The sequence below is a fragment of the Helianthus annuus genome, chromosome 6, assembly GCF_002127325.2.
Source record: "Helianthus annuus cultivar XRQ/B chromosome 6, HanXRQr2.0-SUNRISE, whole genome shotgun sequence".
Lineage (NCBI taxonomy): Eukaryota > Viridiplantae > Streptophyta > Magnoliopsida > Asterales > Asteraceae > Helianthus > Helianthus annuus.
Window position 1 is genome coordinate 99,363,516 of NC_035438.2, and position 14,357 is coordinate 99,377,872.

At 40.4% G+C, this 14,357-nt stretch overlaps 1 protein-coding gene across 1 annotated transcript; it reads right to left on the minus strand.

Moving 5' to 3' along the window:
* Positions 1-11,618: 11,618 nt before the first annotated feature.
* LOC110901218 (proline-rich protein 36-like) lies at positions 11,619-13,085 on the minus strand. Its single transcript, XM_022148062.1, has one exon. It carries the CDS (start codon positions 13,083-13,085, stop codon positions 11,619-11,621), a length of 1,467 nt encoding a protein of 488 aa, XP_022003754.1.
* Positions 13,086-14,357: the final 1,272 nt, after the last annotated feature.

The window sequence follows — 14,357 nt, forward strand, 5'->3', positions numbered from 1 at the left end:
ATGCACCTATCATGATAGCACCCGATTGGAAATTACCTTTCGAAATCATGTGTGATGCAAGTGACTTTGCAGTTGGAGCCGTCTTGGGACAAAGAAAAGAAAAGCATTTTCACCCAATTTAATACGCTAGTAAAACACTTAACGATGCAAAAGAAAATTATACAACAACAGAAAAGGAATTGCTAGCCGTGGTATTTGCTTTTGAAATATGTTTGTACGAAAATCCCTGGTATGTAGCAATTAAGGAAAAAGAGATCACCAATGGGTTGCAAAGCCACTGGTATGTGTGAAATGGTCTGGGAAAACTCAAACCTAGCGGAGTTGCACCGGGCTTCCGACTGTAAGACACAGTCACTCTCTATGGACCACCCCGGCCTCATGGGTGTGGGCTCGCTACACCCAAATAGATCTATCACTCATGTCCCTCGGTCCTACTAAGAGGATTAATGGCTTTAAGTGTCGCGCCCACCACTCACATGATCTAAGTAGTATGCCCTCCTTAAGCTAACCATACCATGTATAAAAATGTCCGTAATAATAGTAACATGTATTTCACCCCCGAAGTTGTAAAACTGAAAACAGTTAAGAGAAAAGGGGGACATGAACTCACTGTAGTGCGTCTCCTGTATTGTAACGTCAACTCAAACTTGGTCCGCTACACGACAACCTACAACGTACTAATGTCTATAAGACGAACGGGTCGTGCCTTGGCTTAGTATTTACGGGTTTGAGTTACGTTACTTTGTTATTATTCCAAGTCATAACTTCTTGTTAAAGTAATAATAATTATTTTAACTTAAGTTTTATTTTTAGGATTTCGGAATAATAGTTAGGCAACTATTTCGTGTTCATACTTCTCAAGTATTTTATATGTGTATTTCCTCCCCAAGGATGGGGGTATTTATACATGTATTTTGGTGGTTCCGAAAATAATATATTTTAAAGTTCAACTTAGAAAAATATATTTAACACATTTGTCAAAATAATGTAGTCCCAAAATATATATTTTTCCCAAAAATAATGTATATTCATTCTTTGTATCAAAATAATATTTACCCAAAATATATTCGTAAAAGCATTTTCCGGGATTATAAATGTGATGGTGTTTTGCTGAGTTACATTATTTTGCCCTAATTAATATAATTAGTTCACAAAATAAACAAATAATCACGCAAGCGTTTTAGTATAAAAAATATATATATTTATCCATTTTTATTTAAGAAAAGTCAACCTCCGATACTTGTATTTTGTTACAAAAATTATGGCGAAATTTATATTCGAAACACGAGTTATAAAATATACTTGTAACATTTGTTTGGAGAAATATTTTCTAAGTGTTGGAATTTTTAGAAAATTTCGCCAGAGTTTCCCCTAAAAACGGAGGTGTCCATGCTACATTTTCTTTTCAAAATCAATCAACAATCATCAACAATTAATCTTTACAAAATTTTTACATTACCAAGAGCAAAAATATATGTGTTACACACTAATCATGAACTTGATATATTTTGAAAACGCGTAGTAACTTGGTAAAGCTTTTAGTGGACTTAGTTACCTTCCAAAGCGTATTTATTTCATTAAAAATCATTCTCTTAAAATAATTTAGTGTTTACAACTTGTAAACAATTTTTACGAAAGTTACCCTTTTGAACTCTTCTTGTAAATAAAAGGGTTTTTACTCTTACATTATGTCTAAAAATACTATAAGTGTGTGAGAGAGTAATGATTTTCCAAAAACCGCTTTTCTAACTTGGTTTATTTACAAAAGTCTTTTATAAAGCTTGGATCATCATGATCATCCATCAACTTATTCACTTATATTTTAAGAAAATTATTTTTATTCAAGTTCATGATTAAACTAGAAGATGATTATTTCATGTGACATAATATCATCTCCTAATCTTGTTAAGTCATGTTTCTAATCATCACTTAACAAGTTCCATATGGTGATTAACATTACATAACCAAGAAATATCACACAATCAACAACATGTGCACTACATCATCCTACTACAACATTTCATCATGTAAACTTGTATGATCATGTTTCTTGTTTAACCCCTTTAGTGTTCTTGTTCTTTAGTGTTTTAAACATAATCATCATACTACAACCATTAACCATAAAAATACGATGATCAAGAGTTAAACAAGAACTTACTACTAGCACAATGGCTAGGGAAGATCTCTAGTGGAAAGATGAAAGAGATGATGGTGAGAAAGCAATGTATGAAGCTTCTTAATGATCCACAACTTCAAGCACCTTTGTTTCACCTTCTAGTACTTAGATGGAGCTCAAAATGGATGAAGATGATGTTGTTAAGGTGATGGTGGTGGCGGTTGAAGTGAGCCGAGAGGGAGGGGGTGAGGTGAGGTGAGGGAGTGATGGTGTGAATATGTGAGGAATGATGAAGGATCTAGGAGGCCATGCTTTATAAAGACATCTCTAATATTTTGGTAATTACAACAAGAAACAATCTATTAAAATAATGGAATTAAATCTAGTTAGAAGATGTGAAGCATGGTGAGAATGTTTGGGTGGGTCCCTTGGGGACCGAATTCGGTTAGGGGGGGTTGGATGTAAATTGTGTGACTAGATGGTAAACATAAGTTGAAATCCAAGTGTGCACTTACTTATGTTAGTTAGTTGATATTTAGTGGGTGTTAGGGTGTTCTGGGATCATGACTAGCCAAGAAATAAATAAACAATGTGTTTGGCAAAAAATTTGTATCCCGGGTAATGTCCGGTTGTCCGGTTAGACACCGTTCCGTTAAAGTGTTTAATTATTCCGTAAAGTGTCTTTTATATATATTTTTGTAGCGTAATTAATTCCCGACACTTAGGAAAGCATACAGGACCATTCTGCCATATTTTTGCACCCTACTAGCATGTTACAATGCTGAATTTTATTAATAAATGCAGAATTCTGCACTTAAAGTGTGTTTTAGGCACTTCCCGGCACTTTAACTATCACATAGTGACGCAGTTTTATGGTCCTTACTTCCCTACACTCCGTACTAGTATAATATCCTGTCCCTGGCTCATATTGGCCTCAAAACATTGTTTGTCCATGTGCTGGCATTGTCAGCATGTTTCTGAATCATTCGTCCAGTGTGCTAACTGTGCTTTGTGCATCAAGTATGTCACTGATGTTTGTGTGTAATAAATGGAGTGACAGTATGAGATATGATGCATATGTATGTATGATACGAAAATCATAAAGCATTTTAAATTGTCAGTTGTAATCAAGCACAGTCATTAAGCACATAATTAAAATTACTTAATTGTACGGTACCTGTAATTGTGAGGGTTGTCACATTCTCCCCCCGTTAAGAAAATTTCGTTTCGAAATTTTAGGTTCTGCTTCTAGCTGCAGGGGTCTGGGGGAACAAATGTGGGTACTTTTCTTTCATACGATCCTCACGTTCCCACGTGAATTCTGGCCCGTGCCTTGCATTCCATCGAACTTTGACGAGTTTGACACTACTCCGGCGTGTCTTGTTAACTTTCCAATCAGTAACCTCAACGGGTTCTTCAGTAAAGTGGAGTGTGTCGTCGATATGAACTTCGTCAGCAGGAATGACTACTGTTTCTTGAGTTGGACTCTTTTTCAAATTTGATACATGGAATGTATCATGAACACCATTTAGTTCAGCAGGTAGGTCCAACTTGTATGCTACCAAACCAACCCTTTTCAGAATTTTGAATGGACCAATGTATCGCGGACTCAACTTTCCACGCTTTCCGAAGCGTGCCACACCCTTCCAGGGTGAAACTTTCAACAAAACCATATCTCCCACCTCAAATTCCAGAGGTTTCTTTCTTAGGTCCGCGTAACTCTTTTGTCGATCACGAGCTGCTTTGATGCGCTCTCAGATCTGTGCAATCTTGTCTGTCGTTTCCTGGACTAATTCTGGACCAACTAGTTGTCTATCACCCGCATCAGCCCAACAAATCGGTGATCGACATTTGCATCCATAGAGAGCTTCGAATGGTCCGGCTTGAATGCTTGCATGGTAACTATTATTGTACGAAAATTCAACCAACGGTAGCTGAGTGTCCCAACTCCCACCTAAGTCCATAACGCAAGCTTGTAACATGTCTTCTAGCGTTTGAATCGTTCGTTCGCTCTGTCCGTCTGTTTGCGGGTGAAACGCAGTACTCAGATTTAACTGAGAACCAAATGCTTCTTGAAAGGATTGCCAAATCCTTGACACGAATCTTCCATCTCTATCAGAGATAATCGAGAGAGGCACTCCATGCCGTGCAACAATCTCTCTCATGTATATCTCAGCAAGTCTACTTGTGCTGTCTTTTTCCTTGATTGCCAAAAAGTGTGCAGATTTCGTTAAGCGGTCTACAATTACCCAGATCGTATCATGGCCCTTGGGCGTCCTTGGTAATTTCGTTATGAAGTCCATAGAAATCTGTTCCCACTTCCACTATGGTATTTCAGGTTGTTGCAAGAGACCTGAAGGCTTTTGGTATTCGACCTTTACCTTGGCGCAAGTTAAACATTTGCTAACATATATCGCAACGTCCCCTTTCATCCTTGGCCACCAATAGCCATCCTTAAGATCTTGGTACATTTTATCCACTCCTGGGTGAATCGAGTATCGAGATTTGTGAGCTTCATCAAAAATAACTTTTCTCAAACCACCAAACAAAGGAACCCAAATTCGTTTCATGAAACATAAAGTTCATTCCCCGTTTGGTACCAACTACTTCTACATCCCACGGAGATACTCATCCTTAATATTCCTTTCTTTAAGAGCTTCTCTCTGTGCGGCACGAATGCGCAATGAGAGGTCCGTTTGTATGATCATTTCCAAAGCCCTAACCCTTATGGGCTTGATCCTTTCTTTTCGACTCAGGGCATCGGCGATCACATTCGCCTTCCCTGGGTGATACTTGATTTCACAATCATAGTCGTTCAATAGTTCAACCCAGCGTCTTTACCTCATGTTAAGCTCTTTTTGATCAAATATGTGTTGTAGGCTCTTGTGATCAGTATAGATTGTACATCGCGTGCCATATAAGTAATGTCGCCAGATCTTCAACGCAAATACTACCGCGCCTAACTCCAAGTCACGCGTGGTATAATTTTTCTCGTGGACCTTTAGCTGGCGAGAAGCATATGCTATAACTTTCTGTCGCTGCATCAATACGCAACCTAAACCCTGACGCGAGGCGTCGCAATATACCACGAAGTCGTCCGTGCCTTCGGGTAGAGCTAAGATAGGCGCGTCGCAAAGCTTGTTTTTTAACAACTGAAATGCTTCTTCCTGTTTGTCTCCCCAATCAAACTTCTTGTCCTTTTGGGTAAGGGAGGTCAAAGGTTGAGCGATTTTCGAGAAACCCTCAATGAACCTTCGATAATAACCAGCCAAACCTAAGAACTGTCGAATCTCGGTTGGCGTCTTTGGAGTCTCCCAGTTCTTGATCGCCTCGATCTTTGCGGGATCCACATGAATTCCATCTCCATTAACCACATGACCAAGAAACTGGACTTCGCGCAACCAGAACTCGCATTTCGAGAACTTTGCGTACAACTTCTCCTTTTTAAGTAGCTCTAAAATGGCTCCTAAATGCTGCTCATGCTCTTCCTTCGTCTTTGAGTAGGTCAAAATGTCATCAATGAACACAATCACAAAATTATCGAGGTGCGGCTTACAAACTCGGTTCATCAAATCCATGAATACAGCTGGCGCGTTTGTCAGACCAAACGGCATAACCAGGAACTCGTAATGTCCATAACGAGTCCTAAAAGCAGTCTTGGGAATACTTTCCTCCTGTATCCTTAACTGGTGATAACCTGAACGCAGATCGATCTTGGAGTAGAAACTTGAACCTTGTAACTGGTCGAACAGGTCGTCAATTCTCGGCAAAGGATATCTATTCTTAATTGTCAGCTTGTTCAGCTCCCGGTAGTAGATACACATGCGAAAACTACCATCCTTATTCTTAACAAACAAAACTGGAGCTCCCCAATGCGAGAAGCTTGGCCTGATGAATCCCTTGTCTAACAACTCCTGAATTTGCATCGACAATTCTTGCATTTCCGAAGGCGCAAGTCGGTAAGGGGCCTTAGCTACAGGTGCGGCGCCTGGAACTAAGTCAATGCGAAATTCGACTTGTCTTGGCGGCGACAATCCTGGCAAGTCTTCTGGAAAGACATCAGGATATTCCTTTACGACTGGAATATCTTCTAGTTTCGGCTCAGCGGCTTCGTTATCCATGATGTGTGCCAGGAAAGCAACACATCCCTTCTGTAAACACTTTCTAGCTTTCAGGCAGCTAATGATCCTCAAAGGCGTATCGCGCTTCTCTCCATGTACCACAATTGTTTCTCCATTCGCCATTGGAATGCGAACGGTCTTCTCGTGGCATACAATCTCGGCTTTGTTGCTTGATAACCAATCCATCCCTACTACCACGTCAAAGCTTCCTAACTCGACTGGCAGTAGATCCAGTGTAAATTCGTGTCCTCCCAGCTCTATTACGCAACCTCTGATGACTTCACTCGTTTCAACTAGCTTTCCATTAGCCAGTTCAATTGAGTATGGAATGTCTAACTTACTAGCAGTTAACCCAAGCATATTCTTAAATTCTAACAATACAAAGCTATAGTCGGCACCAGTGTCAAACAGAACAGATGCAAAGCGTTGATTTATAGGGAACGTACCAGTTACAACATTCGGGTCATGCCGTGCTTCCCTTGCTCCAATGTTGAATACCCTTCCATGAGCTTGATTTAGTTTTGGGCATTCACACTTGAAGTGCCCGATGTCTCCGCAGTTAAAGCATCCCGGTCCTCGACCGTTACCATCTCCATTACCGCCTTGATTGTTGTTTTGATTGCGGTTACCATTTCCTGCTTGATTTCCAAAATTTCCTCGATTACCATTTCCGTCGTTCCCTCCTTGTGGGCGGTTTCCATTCCCGTTACCTCCACGGTTGTTGTTTCCATATCCCCTCTGGCCACCACGGCCAGTACCAACCCAACAAGTGTCCTTTAAGTGACCAATCTTCCCACAAGTTTCACATTTTCTAGTACTGCACCGCTCAGCATGATGATACTGGAAAAATTCACATTTTGGCAGAGTGCCCATGTATCCTTTCCCTTTGTGTTCACTGCCAGTCTTTACCTCAGCTGGCGGGTTTGTATCCCTCTTCTTGCTGGCACTGTCGGTACTTTTCTTAAAGTTGGAGAATTTCCTCTTGTTCTCCCCTGAGGATTCGACATGTGTCTCCTTTTTCTTTGGTTCAGAAACTGAAAACTTGTTCAACCGAATGGCTTCTTCGGTAAGCGCCACACTAAGATCAATGGCTTCAGTAATGGTTGCCGGTTTTGACGATGTAACCATGCTCATAATCTGAGGTGCTAATCCCCAGATGAAACGCTCCACGCGTTTGAATTCGGGCGTGACCATGTACGGCACCACATGGGAAAGATCATGGAACCTCTGAACATATTCGGCGATTTTTGGGCCTTCCATCTTTAGGTTCCAGAATTCCGTTTCCAGCTTTTGTATCTCGGCCCGTGAACAATATTTCTTCCTCATAAGCTCTTTCAGCTCAGCCCATGTTAGTACATACGCCGCCGCTTCTCCTAATGTTTGCACTTGCAGATTCCACCATGATAGGGTACCATCAAGAAAAAGCCCTGAAATGTATGTAACTTGTTGCTCGGGAGCACACCTGCTCATCCTTAAAACAGAATCTGTCTTTTCTGCCCACCTGACGAAGGCAACAGCACCTCCAGTGTCGTCGTAGTTTAAGGGCTTACAATCCATGAATTGTTTGTAGATACAACCTGTACAGGCAATATCATTTACAGAAATCATTAGTGGATACGTAAGAAATATCCGAATGTAACGCACGGTGTCTCAAGCGACTTGACATTACCATTGGGTGGGTTGTTGTTGTTGTTGTTGTTTGAGGTATTCCTGCTTGTTTCTGCGTGGGAGGCCGCATACTGTGCTATTGCTGTGGCAATTCGTTCCTGAAGTTCCGCCTCGGAAGTAGGCAAGCGTGTATCTCGTCGTGGAGGCATCTTCTAAAAGATGATCATATTGGTCAGGTCATAGTAAGTATAGTAATAAGCATATGTAATAACACCCATCAACCACATTACACATAACATCCCATGTTATAGTATAAAACAAATAATTCAACAAAGCATGTAGTGAGAACGTTGCCATTGAGCTTTCATTAATCATGACCACAATATAGTTTTACATGTTTTACAGTACATCATACATCCAAAATAAGATCATAGGGTTACATCACCCCCAAAATACAAGTTATAACACCCTTGTTATTATTTTAAAGGTTTTCGTATAAATAACGAAAATAAACATGTAATTACGATTAAGTATCCTTAGAAAATACGAGTAATTTAAAACTTTTACAACTTAAAAGTTTTCAACATAATATAAATAAGTTCGTCGTTTAAAAGTTACGACGTAACGTCGTGCGGAAGCTTTAATCTCGTGTGTTCGGTTCTTCTTCGAGCTTGATCTTCATCCGGGCACTCTTGGCGATCACCTATGATCAAAACCAACTTAAAAATTAGTTTTGATAGTTAAATAACAAGTTTAAGCAAGTTATATGGGTCAAACAACAAAATTAAACATTTTTGGGATTCAAGGGGGGCGTCGTGCTACGCCTAGGGGCTAGACGCCCCACCTAGCCCCCTTTTTGGCATAAAGTTGCAGCTTTGCTGCTGCAGTTGCCCAACTCCGTTTTCGATTGAAATTTTAACTTCAAAGCTTCATAACTTTTGATCTAGATGTCCGTTTTGCGCGATTCTTTTTCCTACACGTCCGTAATTTAATTCTCCATCTTATGGAGTTAATACCCAACATCCGGATTAATAAAATTTCAGACTTTTAAGTCTTCGACTTATTACCCTTTTTACCAAATTTTGACCCGTTCGTGTTTATATCAAACAAACATGTTTATTAGATCTATAAACTCATGAGATACATCATTTTAATATTGACCATCATATTAGGTTCGAATCACGTGTTTCTTACGCATTCTTAACCTGTTTTCGCTCATATGCTTATTTTGACCCGTTAAGGGTATTTAAGTATATTTTAAACACGATTCGCTTTCATTTGTATCTAGCTTTATATTTCCACATTTCTTACCAAGTAATCTTCCACCACAACTATATTTGTGGTGGATTTAATGTGGAGATCCATATATTCCGAGTTTTATCCTTCGGACTATCATTTTACGGCAAAGACCCATATTGAGTCATTTGACCCAAGATTTACCCTTTTCACTCTTTATACTTATTCAAAGTATTTGCTTGATCATGTAACTTGTTTTTAAACAACTCTTAAGGTTCATTTGCTCGATTTCGCTTACGAGGGCGTTTTGGTCATCTTAAATCTTTTCTTTACAACAAAAGACTTTTCATGTCGTAATTGACCAAAATTCCACTTTTTAAACTAGGATCTTGTTTAAATAGCCATCATGTTTTTAAAACACAATGACTATAACTTAAATCATTTGGTTTATTTAGAAGATAACCAAATGTCCATTTTAACTTGTTTAGCCCTCATTAAACTTCAAGTTCTAATGATGAATTAACCAAACATACATACCTGGCTCGAATCAATATATTGATTCGTTTTAATACCTTGCCTTAGTAGCCGCTAAGCGATAGCGATGTACATATCCATCCGATATTTATTTCTATGATCATATAGCTCAACAAACCATTAGTCGATATTGTCAAAGGGTGATAATTTCACCTTTTGACCCGTTTGGTCTAAAGGACCAAGAGACTCTATGAGATGATATTTATTACCATCTTTTCCATATGACTAACTCCGGTTTACACCGTATAGTCGTTTTACTTGTAAATCATCTATTGATTCCTTTGGCCCATTATGACCCATGCTATAACGTGTCTTTCCCCAAATTAATAGTTATTGTCAACAAGTGACCAAAGTACCATTTTACTCTTATTATTTGCAATGGTTTATCTTATAAGGTGACCATTTAAAAACTCGTTATCTTTTAGTCATTACACGATTAATTATCCGCATTAGCTTCTTTTTATCCATTAAACATGATTTATGACCATTGTCTCTTGTTCCGGATTGCACTTGCCGTGTCGGAACATCATAATTTAACACAAGACTTACTATTCACGACCTATCAAGCCAATAGGTATTAAATAATTAGAGTGTAAGCTTTACTTACCTTGTATCCGGATTATGCTCTTTTCCGCGTATACGATCCGTTTGACCCGCTTCTTTCCCCAAGCCTCCACCTAGCTTGTCAAGAGTCAAACTAACATCATAATTCGTAAGATGGTTAGATTAGTCATCAATATTATAACTATTTCATCTTACGGACTTTATGTCGAAACTTCTATTCGACTTCATCGTTAGTTAACTTAGCTTATTAAAGTTAACTACTTTTCAATCACATGATTTACAACATTAAGTCTAAATCAACATGATGATTAGAACTCTTTTTGTTTCATATTTCGCCTAATTTGCCTTATTATTCAAATGTGCTTTTCACTCGAAATTGCAACATCTTAGCTTTCATTGAGGCATTTCATCAAACACCTATTGGGCATAATTTTACACATTTACAAACTAGTTCATAACTAGTCATTTTTACCAAGATTCACATCAAAACTAACCCTCTATGTCTAGTGTTCATGAACTACATTTAGAACTAATATCATAACATCAATATTCATCAATTTAACACTCTAATCCAAGTGTTCATCATATTGTCATAAAACCCACTTAGCATATAATAGGGTAATTATCAAATCCCTAGTTTTGACACCAATTCTTCAAGTTTTTAACCAGGGTTTGTTTCTAAACGAAGATTTCATCACAATAACACTCATAGATTCAACATTCACTCCAGAATTTCGATTATGATTGTTCATCATAATCTTAAAGTATAACCAAATCATAAAATTCGACATACCTTGTGATCCCCACGACTAGGTGATCATTTATATGTGTTCATGCATTGATTTGGGGCTTGAATTGTGCTTCAATTTGTTGATTTTGTTGGTTTTAGGGTTAGAGCTCTTGGAGCTCATCTCCTGGTCGAACTCCACGCATACACACACGCTTTTTGTGTGTGTTTTGTGTTAATTTTTATTTTTATAAAACCATTTTCAATTTATCCAACTTTGGTCCCTCTAGTTTGTAACCTTATAATAAGGGTTATTACCCAAGTTTCCTTCTTTATTTTAAGGCACATGTTTAACTAGGTTGATATTCCTAGTTACTTAGTGGGTCCCGGGAGTTATAACCCGGTTTATTTTAAGTCCCGTTAACTCGGGCTCTTATAAACTCAATTCCTTAAAACTTTGATTCGCTTGTATTTAATGTTTAGGATTTCTTATTTAAATCCAAATATTTACTGGGTTATTTTTACTACTAACAGTATTTTACCCGTCTTTTAGTGTTAACGGAATTTATTACCAAACCCGTTTTCGGGGTGTTACACAAGTCAGTCTACACAAATCATATACAAAAGTGTGGTCTTCCAAAAGTCTTCGTATGCTGGCCCAATTGCGACCTTCTCACCGAAACAATCTACCTGCACCAAACAAAAAATATACCTATGCTGATGGCGGAGGAGGAGGAGGGAAGAAAATCAAACGGCGCAAGCGCACCCAGTCCTCCTCAAGTGCATGAATGACGCGCAGCAAGTAGGGAGCCTGCTGCTCGGAGGTGAGGAAACGAATATCCGAATCAGGGGGTAGCAGGAGGGGAGCGTGTGGTGCGGCAAAAGGAGTCTGACAGTGACATGGGGGAGGACGTGGAGTCCTCTCTAGCTCCCCGACTCGACGACTCAGAGCATCCTGCTGTAGCTGCAGGGATGTAAGTATGTCCTCTGTGGTATATCCGACATGGAACGGGTGATACGGGTCTGACAGGGGCATAACATTGGGCGATGTCCACAAAAATGGCTCGCCCGATGGTACAAAGGGAGATGTAGTGTGTGCAGCCGGAGTAAAAGAAGGCATAAATGGAAAAGCAGCTGTCGTGGGTGGCATGTGATCATGTGGCCCAGTAGAAGGTCCTTCCCCTGGACGGGGAGGGGGTATATCCTGGAGGAAAGTGATAGGCAAGTCTGTGCGGTGGACATCAGATGTGTGTGGGTGAAACTGGGGAATGTCAAGGGGTGCAAAAGTGGGTGCAGTAGGTGGGGTGACTGGTAGAACAAACGGGGGATAATCATCATTGTCCTCGATCCACCCATTACGGGTGTCAGCGTATCGAGGGTCGACATGTGTGGCAAATGGTGCATGGTTGACAACAGGTGGTGCAAGAACGGGCGCATCAGCAATAAGAACATCGGAAACCGGTGGTACGATGACTGGTGCATCAACGACGTGTGGTGCCATGACTGGAGGATCAACGTGGTCAGGCTCTGGCAGAGGATCAGGAAAAAGCAGAACGACTGGAACATCGATAGGGTCGTGAGCAATGGCAGGCTCTGGACCAACTGGAGCGGGCTCAGCTGGTACAAACTCGACCTCAGGCTCCTGGCTAAAGTCCTGGGGAACAATAGGTGCAGCTGACATCGCCACGTCGGAGTCAGCGTCAGGAGAGTAGTGCTGCACGCCCTGGTCATGAAAAGAAGCGGATGCCATGGACTCAAATGAGTCTGGATCAAATGAATCAGAAGGAGCCTCCTCCACAGGAGCCTCAGCAATAGGAACTACAGGGTCGTCAACTGGAATACCGTCCTCTATAGGGGCCCCACCATCCTGGTCTCCCTCCGGGGGACCCTCTATGAAAAGGTCGATATCGTCGTCTGATAACGCATCGAAAGGTAAATCCTCTAAAGGAAAAGCAGCGAGGGGGATAGAAGCAGGGATCAAAATGAGAGGTAGATCCCCATCGACAGGACCATCAGCTAAAGGCGCAACGTCTGGCAGGGCAAACGGCTGGAAGTCGTCATCATCAGTGCTCGTGGTATCTGATGTATAAACCTCGCTCTCTGATAGTATCTCGTCGTCTGATACAATCGCCATGGGGTCCAACGTGTCTGATACTCCAGTATCGGAAGAAGAAGACATGGTGTCTGTAACACAGCCACACATATGCACATATATCAACATATAATCAAATAAACATGTAAGTCACAATAATGCAAGCAAGTAATCATCCTAGTCTTCCCCAGACTATCCCCCCCAGTCTCTCAGACTGAACTCCCTTGCCTCTCAGACTAACTCCCTGGTTTCTAAGACCAACTCCCTGTCTCTAAGACTAATCCCCTGGTCTCTAAGACCAACTCCCTGGTCTCTAATACTCAACCTCCCAGTCTCTAAGACTGAACCTCCCCAGCCTCTAAGGCTGAACTCCCTCAGTCTCTAAGACTGAACATAAATATTGAAATACGTACTTGTGCCTTTTTGTTTGTAAAAACGTTTGTGTCCCGGATCTGGACGTTTAGTGTATGCAATGTAAAAATGTTTTCGTGAGAGCCCTAGTGATCATAGTCTAGACTCGAGAAAGAACCCTAGTTCGCTATAAACCTGGCTCTGATACCAAGCTGTCACACCCTGGCTTTTGTGGAAGCGTGGTTTATTTGGTGTGACTTCTTAATACCATAGCAACAATCATAACCATGCTATATGAAAATAAAACACAAGATGTTCATCCATTCATTGAATTCAGTAACACCATAACATCAATGTTTGAAAATGTCGATATTTAAAATAAGTTACAAACCATACTTGTTTTAAACGTATTCATAGGACACCACAAAAGACTCTAAATAAAATGAGGTTTGGAGACATGTGACCCGTCCAGGAAAGGGTTACACCTCCCAAACCCTACGACCCTGGATGACATCTTTATTAGTACGCAGCTTGACCCACATGCAGACACTTACCAGATCCGATCAGTTCCCTGAAATACATGTAATTTGAAAAATCAACAAAAGTTGAGCGAGTTCATGTGTAAGTGAGTATGTGTAAACCTTTGAAATATGTTTGTACGAAAATCCCTGGTATGTAGCAATTAAGGAAAAAGAGATCACCAATGGGTTGTAAAGCCACTGGTATGTGTGAAATGGTCCGGGAAAACTCAAACCTAGCGGAGTTGCACCGGGCTTCCGGCTGTAAGACACAGTCACCTCTATGGGCCGCCCCGACCTCATGGGTGTGGGCTCGCTACACCCAAATAGATATATCACTCATGTCCCTCGGTCCTACTACGAGGATTAATGGCTTTAAGTGTCGCGCCCACCATTCACATAATCTAAGTAGTATGCCCTCCTTAAGCTAACCATACCATGTATAAAAATGTCCGTAATAATAGTAACATGTATTTCACCCACGAAGTTG